Source organism: Lucilia cuprina, chromosome 4 (genome assembly GCF_022045245.1).
Source record: "Lucilia cuprina isolate Lc7/37 chromosome 4, ASM2204524v1, whole genome shotgun sequence".
Classification (NCBI taxonomy): Eukaryota; Metazoa; Arthropoda; class Insecta; order Diptera; family Calliphoridae; genus Lucilia; species Lucilia cuprina.
In genome coordinates this window covers 1449795-1465298 of record NC_060952.1, presented here as the reverse complement: position 1 = coordinate 1465298, position 15504 = coordinate 1449795, and the positions used below count along the sequence as shown (strand labels likewise).

General features: G+C 27.1%; 2 protein-coding genes across 14 annotated transcripts in view; one reads left to right on the top strand and one right to left on the bottom strand.

The window, feature by feature from the left end:
• Positions 1-599: 599 nt before the first annotated feature.
• On the bottom strand, positions 600-2651 carry LOC111690600 (putative defense protein 3). Its single transcript, XM_023453106.2, has 3 exons — positions 2333-2651; positions 2044-2263; positions 600-754 (listed from the first exon to the last, which is right to left on the bottom strand). The coding sequence occupies exons 1-3, from the start codon at positions 2541-2543 to the stop codon at positions 685-687; spliced, it is 501 nt and encodes a 166-aa protein (XP_023308874.2). The 5' UTR covers positions 2544-2651; the 3' UTR covers positions 600-684.
• Positions 2652-5607: 2956 nt separating this feature from the next.
• Positions 5608-15504, top strand: part of LOC111690628 — a 31520-nt gene continuing 21623 nt past the window's right edge. For 5 of the 13 annotated variants that reach the window (XM_023453144.2, XM_023453143.2, XM_023453142.2 and 2 more), the window contains exon 1: positions 11590-11947. The gene's annotated coding sequence lies outside the window, so the exon portion shown is untranslated. Of the gene's footprint in view, positions 5829-11586; positions 11948-15504 lie in introns of those variants that run through there. The other 8 variants (XM_023453141.2, XM_023453140.2, XM_023453138.2 and 5 more) reach the window with 5 other exon arrangements.

Sequence of the window (15504 nt, the reverse complement as noted above, 5' to 3'; positions counted from 1 at the left end):
AGATAGCAATTAAACCATAGTCTGTGCTATGTATGTATTTTATTTTATTAAAGTTGTATAAAACCCATTATTCCCAAACGAAATTTGTTTTATAAATCGTTTATAAAATAACATTTTGTTTAACAATAAGACCTAAAGTATTTACAATATTATTATACGATCGTTATAAAGAGGAAAATCAGAAATATTGTTTTTTGTATTTAAATAAATCTTGGCGATGAAATACAAATTAATAATTATAATTATCACAATTTCGATATCATTATTAACATTATATTTATCAGAATTGAAATTATGTTGAAGATAAGCAGAAAATCTAATCTTCTAAATTATAAAATATTTATAATTACAAATTTTGATTTCATTTCGTTGTGAATAAAAATTTGCCTAAAAGTATGGAATTATGTTTGTTAAATTAGAAAAGTTATGTCGATATTTGATTAATTCAATGCAATGGCACCACTTCTCTGTTTGGACACAATAACCTTAAAAATAATAATAAAATTGATTTAAAAAGTCTCATTTTATTTACAAATCAGTATTAATAAAATTTTACAATTTTGGCAAATATGTTAGAAAAAAACTAAAACAATGAATAATTAGTTCGTATTAATTTAATACAGTAATATAGAATATATAATTTTAAAAATGTGTATTAGCATTAAAAAAAATTTATTATAAATATTATTGATGTTTCTGAACTTTGCCAATAATATCGCTCCAGAAAGTCCCATAACTCTTTAAAACTGTGCCACTAAAAGAATGAAAAAAAGTAAATATGATATAAAAAATATAAATATTTATTGCTACGTATTGTGTATGTGTGTAGTTAAATTTGAAATCCTGAAATTTTGAAGTCCTTTTACAAGAAAAGAGGATCGTGAAATTAAAAACTTTAAACACAGTTTTGCTTCATTTAATCTCTAGTTTCAGACTTATATCATATTGATCGTGTCTAATTAGAACACAACAATTAATTAAGTACATTATCCATTATAGTAATTCCAGAATTCAATATGATGTAATGCATCCTCACAAATGACATCACAATGTTAAATGGAGTGTGTTTTTTCCTTTATATGTATTTGGATTATTTTTTTTGTACCAGTTTTAGTCTCTGGAAGAGTTGCCTTTATCCGAAGGCATAATCTTGTACCAAATTAGGAGTATTTTTAACAAATTTTTGAGGTAAACTTTTATATCCTTTCACCTTTGTGAAAAGAGTATACATTAGGCTTCACGTGAAATTGTGATACCATATGTTTTATTAATGTTTTTGAATCAGCACTAATATATACGTAATTATTTTGTTAAAAAACTATCTATTTCGAACCAATCGAAAAGTATACTTATTCTTTTGGGTAAACATTTGTTGGAACGTATTATTAATTAAATGCATTCCCACTGAATTGAAATTTGAAGCCGAAGTGAGAAATGTATTCGATTCCATGATAAAATATATACACATATAAGATGTGTTGATCGTTAATAGTTATTCGAACGTTAATAAAATTATAAATTGTTAAGATTATATTCTTTGCTTATATTATTAAAAAAAACTCTTATTTTTCATGTGTTTCAAATTAAGGAACGTGCTTTGATGTTATTACAAGGTAGTTTCACAATTATATCAATGACCGCTGAATGATTAGTTGCAAAATCATTGACATGAAATTTTTCTAGTTTCATTCCAAATTTGATTTCTTGTTTCCTAAGACAAACTGGAAATGTGTACAAATGTGCACAGAAGAGGCAAGTTTTTATTTAAAAAATTAAAGTAATTAATTATGAAACTTGTTCATTATTACAGCCCAACATATAAAGAATGCATTGCAATACTATGCCTTTAATTACACACATTTAATTAAAAGCTGTTCTTAATATGGTCCACAGTAGATCAAAATAACTCGACATATGTATGTACTTACATACATGTGTATGAACTTTTGCAAATTTAAATCTTTATATCTAGAGTACACCATATTAAGAACTTTTTGTAACTAAATCAAATTTGTTGCCTTTAAAAAGCAGACGTTAACTTACGTAAAATAAACTCGTCCACGCTTGTTCTGTGGAGCTTTCCATATAAGTTTCGCTGCCAGCTTGTCGCGATTGTCACCGTGTGTTATGGCCGAACATTCTGGTATAGTGTTTGTATTCTCACTGCGTTGCCACTCCCCAATCCATTCGTTAGAATTAGCATCGCGTGCCTGAAGGAAAAAGCCACGGAACAACTCTTGTTTGCCATGCGGATAAATTACCACTATGTAAAGATAACAAATATATTTTCTTAGTCACTTAACAAATTTGCAGACAATTTATGTCTGTCTACCTGTTACTTCTTGACCAGGATGAAAAGTTTCTGAACTGGCCACTACTTCGTAGGGATTTTTATCAAACGGTTGGGGTCTGGCTTGGCCATGATTTGGTTGATTCGGACGTTTCTTAACACAAGTATCAGAAGGAGCACCGTCCGGGAATGATTTAATTACTACGATTAAAGATAAGATGCTTAATATTTGTATGGCACTTGAAAAATTCATTGTTAATTATTTTGAACTGTTATTTCACTCAAGAAACAAACGCAAATTGTAATTTCTTTTTTGGTTGCAGATCTATTTCGTTGCGCTTTTAACAAAATCTGTACTGAAAATCTTTTTACTTCGCCTTAAGGCCTGCGCTTTTATTAAATATTTTCGTTTGGAATTGAAGCTTTGATTTGGTTGGCGCGTATGAAATAAAATCATAGTTAAAGCTTGAGTTACGAATTGTGTGAATGCTTTTTGCTCCATGTCTTTATGGCAACACACACACGCACACATACATACGCAATCGATGATAAAAAAGCTTTTGATTTTACCTTTTTGCCTTTAGACAAATTGGCAAAAAGTGCAGCAACGATCAAAAAAACTTGTCATGTCAAGAAATAGTTCTGCTTTTGGATTTTTCTATTTTTTCTAAATCTTGTGTGCAAGAAACAAATCTAATGGTGTATTTTCCAAGTTTTGGCCATTTATGTACTTTGATGTTTTCTCTTCGCAAAACGTAACCAGTTTTTAATTAATAAATATTGTACTCCTGCGGAAATTACTTTAGCGCGACATCGTTTAGTAGTATTAAACTGAATTTGAAATCTAAGAAAAACAAAAATTACTTTTACATAAATACATTATGAGAATGTATGTATGTAATCGTGCATATAAGACGCTCTAACTGGGTCATACATTAACGCCAGTCAGTATTTCATAAAATGAGCCGGTCAGCTAACTAAACAGCCAGGCAACCAGCGTGTCAGCAAACCAACTAACCAATAATGCATGCTTACTACCAACATAACTATTACATACATACATATGTATGTATGTGTGTACTTACATTTAAAGATACTTAATACATCGTATTGTGTAATTACAGTCTGTATTTTTTAAATTCCTTACATATGAGAATGAGTATTTTAAGATCTCTTTCATTCATGTAACACATAACGCAACAAAATCTGTTTGTGCTGTATATTTTAAAAAATATTTCAAACTTTTCTTCTACAAGCAGAAATAGAATAATGCAAAAAGTCTTAGGCCTAGTTTTTAGGCTTTTCCAATGCAATAAACGTGTTTTTTGTTTAAAATTGTTTTTAAAATAATTGTTAAATAAAATTGATTGTATATTTCCATTTTGGTATTCGATATTGATTATGAAGAGATGTAATAATTTTTAATTTGTTTCTGGTGTAAAAGCTAATTCAAAATGCATTTATCTAGGATGTGGGTAGTAACAATTTGAATAATTCTGCCAAAAAAATATATATTTTTATGAAGTTTATTCTCTCTGATTTAATCGATAACACAAAACACGTACTAACATATTTAAGTTTGTTTTTATAAATGTAAAATTTACAAATAAGAAAATATAAATTTTATTTTCTATCAAATCTTTTATAGTTACCATAGTATTACTATGATATATGTATATATGAAAAATATTTTATTATTAATAAGTCGTTAAACAAATAATAAAATTCTATAGTTGTATAATTCGTGTTTATACCAAAAAGATCTATCGAAATTTAATTTTTATTTACCACATACTTAAGTATGTATGTACATTAGGATGATCTCAAAATAGAAGCTGCGATGTTCTCACCGGCACCAGGGCTTACTCTATGGTACAATTTATCGAAAAGTACCTCGGCAGAATTAATACAACATCATTGTATGGTAGTAATTTGAGCATAAGTTGATCCTTGCTCAGTTCAGCTAGGTCCTTGGCAACCTGTCCGAATTACAATTTTTTGGTTTGTTTTAAAATCGATCTTAAATGAGAGAATGTTGATGGGGAAAGGCAAACATTTATCTCGGTGTTACGGTGCAGATAACGACTGTTAGAGGCTATGACAGTATGAACTGATTATGACAGTATGAACTTTATAACTCATTCAATATTAAATATCATAAATATTAAAATACATCCAAGCTATGGTTCCTCAAAAATAATAGCTATTTTAAGTGCCTTCGAACCTACTGTTCGTAGCACACAGGATGTAATATTGTAAATTTCTTTACATAAAATTTTGGAACACATTTTTCGCTAATGGAACGTCTCTTTGTTCTCTCTATATATGTCTCTCTCTTATGTCGGGTGTTCTTTATTTTTTTGAAACTGTATAAGAGTTTATATATTAAATACACTCTCACAACGCTGCAAATATATTTTGTTCAAATCTGTATACACTGTAGAAGCCCAGCAGAACACGCAACTAATGTCGCGGCCACTAAAATTTAAATTAATGATGACAGTTTTACTTTTTTATATAAACAGTTTTAATACAAAAATTACATTAACTGGCAGAATATCTAACAGTTAAACGATTACCGAAGGAGGAAATCGTGTTTAAATTAGTTATGAAATTTGTGATTGAATCCAACGAATGATTCTTAAAATAACACACAACAAATGTGGAACTAGTTCTCAGTATTGTCGGGTAAAGGAAGTTTTTCTTAATTGACATAAAATCACACGTATTAAATTTTTTATTTTTCCTTTTTTTCTGAGCAAAATCGCGTTTAAGTCCAACAATGATTAAGCAAATGTTGTTTAGTTAAAACCTGCAAAATTAACTTTAAATCATAAGGTGAAATCAAATTATTTTAAAATTATGATTAAAATATAATTGAAATATTTTCATTTGTTGGAATTGTGGATTAAAAAAAATTTTAGTATTGATTTTGACTTAATATTTCGATTTTTTTTTTGTGGAAAAGGTGTTGGCAGGGAGTTGTTAAGAAAATCAAAAACAAAACAAGTGATGAAAGGGCCAAATAAAAAATAAATAACAAATTGTGTCAAACTGCACGCTTTAGTAAGTGGAAAAAACAATATATGTACATATATACATACATACATACAAACAAATGTATTTGATTTGTTATGATGTGCGAGTTAAAATTCTCATTCGACAAACGCATGCGTTAAATTTTTATAAAACCCGAGATTTGAAGAGCGAAAAATTGGCAGTATAATATGCGGAAACAGGACATAAGTTCGCATTTCAATTTGTTTAAAGAAATTCACATCATACGCTGCCGTCACCATTCAGACGTAAGTGAGCTGTTTCAACGCTTAAACGTTCTGTTTTAGAAAACGGTTAAATTCATAAACAAGGAAAAAAAAAAACTAAATTAAAAAGTGGAGTAAAAAAGAAAAAAAGTTTAAGAAAAAACAAGGAGCCTATAAAATTTTTTATGATAGTGGCCTAAATTTAGGCAAAGTTATAAAAAAAATAAATTTTAATATATATATCCATTGGAAACAAGGAATAATTTTAAACAACGGTACTATAGTTATTAAAAAAAACAAAAAATATATTAAAAAAATATACATATATGCATAATATATAAACTGATATATAATATATAAACGTATATGTACTGTATGTATATCGTATATACATATAATACATATGTATATACATATATACAATAATTATTTATATGTCTCCAATCTAACGTAAACTATTACAGTAAATATTTACAAAAAATTGGTTTAAACAAATTATATTTATGTATTTAAATTAAAAAGAGAACTTTATATTATAAATTTAAGAACTCTACAAGAAATTCATATATATGAAAAAAATGTGTAAAACAATGGTGCATTTAACATTTAAGTGTGTGTGTGTCTTTGTTGAAAAATCGTTTCTAAGATTTGAACTCAATAAAAGTGAAAAAATAAAGGAAAACTCCAATATTTTCACGTGACGACGTTCTTATTGCTGTTTTTGCTATTTCAGTTGTTTGGAGCCATTCACATGCATAGTAGTATGCATAAAAATACATAAGTATGTGTGTGTTTATATGTGCTTTTTGGGTGCCATGTCATGCCATGCCACACCACAGCACTCCACTCCACGATAAAATATGACTTACCAGCTCCCATTGAATTCGTAAACATTGGAACACATTAACCTCCTTCTTCTCCACCCCTTGAATTTTACAATATCCAACAAAATATACTTCGTACTTTGTTAACGCTTTATTTTCTTACATTTTTATTTACTCTACACATTGCCTAAATGCCTTCTGGCGGTGTTATTTTTATTTTTATTCCATGAGTGCTAAACTGTGTTAGTTGGGGTCTATTCCAACGTATGATTCATAAAAACGCAAAAAATAAAGAAGAAAAAAATAAATACAAACACACTGACAAGAAATAATAATAAAATAAAACGGAAGACAAAGTATTGATGGAAATAATATCAAACAAAACAAAACAAAACGAATTGAATTAAATTGAATATAAAACAATTGTCCTTTTCTTGAAACACACACGCATAAACAAATCATCTTTACATTAATATTCAAATAAATTATTTTGAAATATAGTGCATACATACATATGTAGATACTTATAATAAATATTCGTACTGAAAATGTACTCATATTTCTTTAAAATATTTCTTTATATTGTTGTCACAATTTCACAACAATAATCTTTTATGGGCCTAGAACAATGTGCAGTAAATAATAAATAGATAAACATTGCAGTTCATACATATGTACATAAGTATGTACATATATACATACATATTACAAAATATTTAAAAAGATTCCACGCACAGTCGTATGACCTAAATCGCATGACTGGAATTGCATTGAGTTGCAATTGTTGGCTCCATATTACTCCCATTTTTAAGTGTTAAATTATACAGTATTGATAAAATTAGTAGAAAGGCTGATGAGCAGTACAATGAAAGTAGTTAAATGAAATTTAGTATTTTAAATCTTTGTATAAATGCAAATTTATAAGTTTTCAAAAATTTTCAAATTCGTTATTCTATACTACGGTTTTTGAGATTTTTTCTCAAGTTAATTGTTATGGAAATATCATAGTTTAAAAAGACGATAATGAAACTATATTCGATAGTTTTTATACTATTTATGTGAAATAATCAAATGTGTATTAATATAATAACACTATGCCACAATTTTTTTACATTTCTTTATTCAAATCAAGTAAGTAATTTCATGGGATTTTTCTGAAAGGTATCTGTTTTTTTTTTAAATTTCCCAAACACCTCCAAACTCTTAAGAAACGAGTAATAACCCTTAAAACAAATATTTATAAGTCTGTAACTTAATCGAATCTGAACCGATTTTCAGTTTCAGTTTGGAAAGAAGAAGCTCAGCCCTTTATTATAACGTACATACATATATGATGTTTAAATAACGTGTCTATTTACCGTTTGGAGAAGTTTTAACGGATCCTCTATAAAAGGAACCGTAATATTTATTAATAAAACTTTGTTTTCAGAAATCGATTAGCAATTGACGACGTTATTAATCTTTTTCTAAATACAAAATTTTTGAAAGACTCTATTAATTACATTAATATCACGATGAAATTATTATAACGTACATACATAAATGATGTTTAAATAACATGTCTATTTTAACGATTCCTATATAAAAGGAACCGTAATATTTATTAATAAAACTTTGTTTTCAGAAATCGATTAGCAATTAACGACGTTATTAATCTTTTTCTAAATATCACGACGAAATTCAGCATAAATAAAATATAAATCTTTCCAACAAATTTAGGTTAAAATCTTTTTAATTTATTTTGTCTCACTGTGTTATACATATGTATACATCATAAACTTTCGCTCTAATCTAATCCGGATTATAAATAATAGGAGATACATCGCTTAATCGAATCTTACAGTATTACAAAAACCATACATATGCTCTAGAAATAGCAGTGGATATAAAACCAGGACTAAGAATTGTAATAGCCTACTGTAGCAAAATACATATACAAATAAAATAATTTCGTATTGTAAATATTCTAATCTAATCTTTATGATAAAATTTTTACTTAGATTTCAAAAATGCGAAAACATGATTTTTGCATAACTTGAGATACGTATGTATGTATGTATTTTTGCATTATAATTGCATAGCTTTAAATAATAAATACTATTGAATATAAATCTATAAATTCACGTTAAAAACTTTTTAAAGTAAAAGCAGAATAATACATTTTTAATTTTTCTATAAATATAACACATTTTCATAAACTTTAAAAGAATAATTTTGCATAATACAGAAAAAAATTGAATGAAAAATTTAAAATTCAAATAAGAAATAGAGTTTTTAAAAATTTAACAGACAACTGCTATAATAATATTTAAAGTAACAATGTGACTTGAATGAAACCACACAAATCCTATTAATAATAATTATATTAGGGGGATCCTGAAAACAAAATTTACTGATGTTGTCAATAAAAAAAATTAATAAATCTAAATAAATCTAAAATTGGTTCGTTCGTTTGTCTTTTCGTAAATGTCCTTTTTGGATAAATTTATCAAAAATATTTAAAATTTCGTTTATGAAGAAAATAGTTACAAAGGACTTTTTTTATTTACACAAAAACTAATATTTAAAGAAACGTAGTTTTAAAATTAATTACACTTTAATTTTTCTTGGGAGCATAAGAAACTTTTGTTTCGAGGTAACATATTGACACTCTATATTTAAAATGTGATAACTTAATTTAAGGCCAACGTGATATCATCCTTAATGCATTATTAACGTCTGTTATAAATTTGGAATCAAAATATTAACCTTTTGTTATTTTCAGAAATTCTCCAATTAAGGTAGTCAGGTGACTTATTACTGTAATACGAAAAAATGTAAACTTTACAAATACACAATCTGTAATTGTACCTTTGCGAGGTTTACACCCTACGTTAGGAAGCACTTAATTATCAAATAGTTATCCCGTAACAAACATACATATATAGGTTATATATGTATTTGTATGTATGTGCTGTTTTATATGTATGTAAATTAATCCTCTTCTACTTTATTATGTTTAACTTTTTTTGCTTCAATTAATTCTCTTTTTTATTCTATTTAAAAATTTATATTTATTTATCCTTGTAGTCTTTTCCATAATATTGTATGTGGAATGTACTTCTAGTGCTTGTTTTTATGCCACATTTAATAAATACCTAGATACATACATACACACATACATATTCGTACATATAGTATGTTCGTTGTGCGGAAGTGGGGTCTCTTTTTGGTTTTAGTAGTTCGTACTTCGTAAATAATTCAGTTGCTCATTGCAGCATTTTCAACCACAGCATCATCATTACACCGCTTCTATATGTTCTGTTAGTGAGTGAATGAGTGAGTGAATGAATGAACGAGCTTACACGTAGGTCCATTGGACCTAACATACAATTCAGGGAGCATCATCACTTTATATCCTTTTGATATATAGAAGAATATAAGCAGTCAAGCCACTGACATAAAAGCCATTCAAAATTTATACGTATCGTTCCATGCTCGTTTTATTAACTCATTCACATTCCCACGTTTATGCAAGTAGTAGAAGTGGTTTATTGGTGTGAATGTATGTTTATTTATCTGTGTGAAAGTATTTATGTATATGTTAGTAGTTAGCAGCAACCATGAACTCAATAGAATACCTTTTGCCCTTTTTCATAAGATGTTTGTTGGTTATACATATGTTTGTAGTTGTTTTGTGTCATAAAAAATGTTACGGTACGATTGTAATGCATCGCTTTTTTTTGCAATTGTATTTTTTATTTTTACTTTATTCTAAATAAGACGCACACACACATATATATATATATATATATATATATATATGCAAATAAAAAGACGTAAAAAAGAAAATGTATTTTTCTTTGGAATACAATTTTCTTGCCCATTATGTGCGAGTACAAAAATATAAAGTAGGTACTTTTTAAGGCTGAAATAAGAACACTTATGAGACTTAAAGACAAGGCACTAGAAAACTGTACGTAACAGAAAGAAGAGGACACGACAAAGGCATACACTCTACAAGAGCAAACAGAGACATTTAAATCGGCGTAAAGATATTTTGTTCTCTAATTTCTTTCTTATTTTAATCTGTTTAAAATCAATATGAATCTTCTTACTGTAATTTCCTTCTACCTTTTATTATAGAATTTTAAAGAAAAAAGGAAAATCCTAAAGTTTTTCTGTTAAGAAAACTTTAAATGCTGACAAGTTAAAAAAGAAACATTTTATATTGTAAAATAGATGAAAAAACTTTCTTTTCCGTTTTGCGATTTTCGTAATATTTATCTTTTATATAAAAAAAATCATGCGAGGTAGAGAAAGAAAAACAAACTACGTATACACATACACACTTTTTATTTATTTATTTATAAATACCTTTAGGTAGATTTCTTTTTTTATTTAAATATGAATTTATGTGATGATTTTATCATTTCAACAACAACTTGTTTGCGCTTAAAGCAAGGACAGAAATTTCAATTTGATGAAAATCTAAGCTTGACAGGATTTCCTTAATTTACTGGAATTTTTAGTTCCGTCGAAATCATCTATGCAAGCAATAGAAAATATGTAATTTATTTAAACAAAAATAATTAAAAATATAGTGAGACAACCTAAGAGACCCCTTGGGGTATTCCGCGATCTTTAAATGAAAATAGATATGTATACGAGTTGGATGTACTTATGTATGTTTATAATGTACTTAATATTTTAGTTTTTCACACATCTGACAAAAAAATTATTATTGGAGACAGGTTAACTCAAATATGAATTCCTTTCACTGATCTTTGTTAGATATATTTTTGAAATATCAAGCCGTATGAGTAATATAAATTACAATATGTAAATATTATTCATACGTAGTCATATACTTTTACTTATGAATTGCAAAGGAATAGGCTAAAGATATTATTAAATTCTCCAAAAAAAAAAAGACTTGAAATTTCTTTTGTAAATTGTGAAATTAATAAATATGTTTAAAATAAATAAATTCATGTCTGTGTATTTGATGAAATTCATTATTTTTTTAACGACGTCAACTGATGCTATTACGTTTTGTTTTTTTTAAAACAAACAAATATTTTGTTCATTAATTAACATATAATAATAATCACATATACAAGTGCAATTTAAGCAACATACATATGTACATCTTTACATATAAATACATTTTTTGTTTACTTTAATATATAAATGTTTCAAACAACAACAGATAGCAAAATCAGCAAGAGAAACATTCGACTCGGCCTATCGATAGAGACCGACAATCCATTCATACCCAACAATCTAAAACATTTTATGTCAAACGATTAAACAGTTTAATGCTGATAACAGTGATTTCAAATGTGAAATAAAAAAATCCATATAATTGTGTATTTATTTTATTTTTGCATTCGTCTCACCCAAGGAAAACGTACTATTCGTTGACAAAGAAAAAAAGTAAAGAAAATTATAAGGATTCAAAACACGCACATTAAATAAACCACTGCCGCCTGCCTAAAAAAGGGAAAGAAATCAAATAAAACACTTAATAAGAAGGCAAAGAAAACGTATAACAAATTGCAAATAAACAACTTACAAATAACGTACGGGTAAGTGTTTTTTCATAAAACATCTATTAATTTTATGAATTGTTGTAAACCTAGATAAATATACAATATTACTTATGTAGAACCACACACGGCAAACAAATAAAGAAGGTCAGATAGATAGACAGTCAGTTAGACAAACAAATAAGTGAACACGGTGATAGAATAAATTATGTCTGCTAAAATTTTTCACACGTTCATTATACATAAAGATTGCAGCAAAAATATGATAATGACTTGTACTTACTGTCTGCATTACTTAGATGTTCTCTAGTAATGACTTCCATTTAATCTGATATAGAAATTCTTTATTTTCGGTTTTGTCATTTTGTTTGCAAATTTTATTTAATTGCGTGTTAAGAATTGTGTTTTATAAAAAAGAAACTAAAATAAAATTTTTATGTGAAAATCATTATTTTACGCGCAATAAAATAGCTAAGCAGTGGTGCTGTGAATACAACATTTAACTAAGAAACCAAAGTCCCAAGTTCGTATTTTCGCTGGCTCTTTTTATAACCTACACCACTATAGTGGGGAGGGTATTATGAGTTTGTGCTGATGTTTGTAACAATCAAAGGTTACAACAATTTGGCTATAATTTATACATTTCCTTTGAAGAAAATTTTTCAGTATTATTAATTTGCATTATTTTTTCTTTGCATTAACATTTTTCAATCTTAATATACAAAGACATTGCGCTATGTATCAGAGAATGATGCTGTTATGAGAGATAACAGAAATTAATTATGTATTTTTAGCTTCTATTCTATCATTATCTGTATAGGAGTTAAAATATTAAGATTTGATAATCTCATTGTAATGACCAAATAATCTGTTATATATAAAAACTAATGTTATGCGAAAATATTTCTCAATCTAAATGTAGGAAAATCAATTCTCTATAGAAATAGAAATAAATATAAATAAAATCAAAAGGCGTACGACGCACAATAAGCGAAATATACCTAAAAACAGATTTTTGTAACCTTTGACTTTCAATATCTCACTTTGCGCACACGATATATTCGGTGATTTTTAATTCCTTACTAATTAAGCTAAGGACAAGCTATGTGCTAATTTTCATTTAGCTATATAGTATTCCACAGCTAAATCCTTATTTTCCTGGGCTATTTTGTTTTCCTTGGTTCAGCTAATATTTTTAAATGTTGGGTTTGTTTGTAATAAGTAAAATAAACTAAATAAACACTTTTATTCTCACTTACATTGTTGTAAAAGTAAAATGTGTGGACATTTTTAGTGTTACCAATATATTTCCAAAAATGAAAAAAAAACAGTTAATTATATAAAAATAAAAAAAATACTGAATCTCAACTATAGATTAGTATAATTAAAGTAGTTCAGATTATAGATTAGACCATACTGTACTCTTTACTATAGACTTGACTCTAGACTATAAAACAGAATAAAGTAGACTATAGTTTATTTTATAATTACTCCATTTTATATTCAATGTCTATTACAAATTATTTGACTTGGACAAAATGGTAAAAATCTCCACACGCAGGTTAAAAATCTCAAAATTTTCCGCTTACCTTTAAAACACATTTTTCCCACAATTGCCGTTTCAAAAACGTTAGATTACACGGGAAAATCGTCAAATTGGCATCACTGGACAGGCTAGATATAAATTTTGAAATGTTTATTTAGACGCCCAATGAAATGCTTTGTTTTCCTTAAACTAACAAACATTGTGAAATATAAACAATAATTAAATTAATTAAATTGTATGAAATGAAATAGAATTAGAAATGGAAACTTTTTTATTTCCCCTAAAAATGCATCCCCAATGGTTTGGTTGTTTTGTGCTGGTAATAAGTTTTCTGGGATATTTAAATTATTTCTTCTTTTGAATTAATGATTAATGTAAATGTAATGTACATTTTGTTTATTTTTATATAATTAATTTTTTAAACAAACACATAGTGCGAGGCAGCTATAATAGGCGATAATTATTTAAATAATGTGAACACTTGTGCGGCCTTAATTCCCCTGGGGAATTTATTGGGTCAAGCCCTTAGGTCCTGACTAAGCATTATGGTTCACTTTATGAATGTATTTACATATATACTTGACAAAAATTACTTGTCATTCTATCCTGCCATCACATAAGCTCATTTTAATTCAGCTCCTACAACAATTACAACCACCAACATCAACATCAACAAATTCGAAACAATAACGATGATAATAATATGTATGTAATAATGTGTGAGTTTTTATACATACATACATACATACATACATACATACATACATACATACATACATACATACATACATACATACATACATACATATATACATATTATGTATTACATGCATACATATTTATGTGTAATATCCAGTGTATTTGAATGGATTATGTTGACAATGAAGTTGTGAATAATGACTACACAACGGCTGATGATGACACAATCCTTTTTTTTTTTTTTGGTAATTCTGCAAATTCATTGTTTTGCTCCGGCTTAAGACCACTCCTTCCCTTCGTATGCAATATTTGTGTAAATGTGCCATCAAATTCATTTATAAATATATACATGTACATACCTTTGTATTTATATTAGGGTCATAACTTTAAAACAATTTCTGAATATTTCAAATCGGTCTTATACATTTTTAATACAAAATAAAAAAATGACATTGTTTGTCACATCATTTACACGCAGAAAAAGCAAGCTCGGTGGTTTTTCCTTCTTTTTTTATGAAGTTTTTTTTGAAAATCGAGTTGCCGCGTGAGATTTTTGTACCAAATCTACTAGAAAAAAGGATTTCATTGTTCTAATAATATCACGTAGTAATAGGGACTAATTTTGGTTTTACCCTAATTACATGCATTCATATTAGTATGCACACTTAAACATTTTTTTTTTGTTATTCATAACTGGAGTGTACTTTATTTATAATTTGAATGAACCTAATATGTAATATATACATTTAGGGTCATAACATTTATACAATTTTTGAAAATTTTTAATTTATTCCACATAGAATATGAAAATGTATGTCGAAAAAGTAATGTTAATTTTTTATACAATATATGAAAATTTTAATAAAAAAATGTCTTTGTTTAATCCACGATATTTACATTGTGAAAAAGCGAATATATGGACTGCAGTTAATTTTTTCCAACTAAAAATTTGTTATCAGAATACCACTGGCTACCTCTTAGTGATAGGGCCTAATTTTTGTTATACCATCGATGTTTATTATATACATGTTTACCTATGAAGTCTAAATATAGAAATATTAGTAGTTTTATTAAAATAAAATCAGGAACAAACAAAAATACGCTCTAAATATGTCCTTCAATCAGACAGTGTCCTGTTTAATTTTATGTTTATATATTTAGGCCCAATATTACAACTTGGCAATAACTAAAGTTAGGATTTCATAGTTATTATAATTATATTTTAGTTAATGGATATCTATAAAGGATAAGAAAATATTTCTCCCAGCTTATCTTTAAATATAAATTTATTAACTAGGAACAAGTGATCGGCGTTTTAAAATTCTATATAGATGTAGATTTCATAATAATT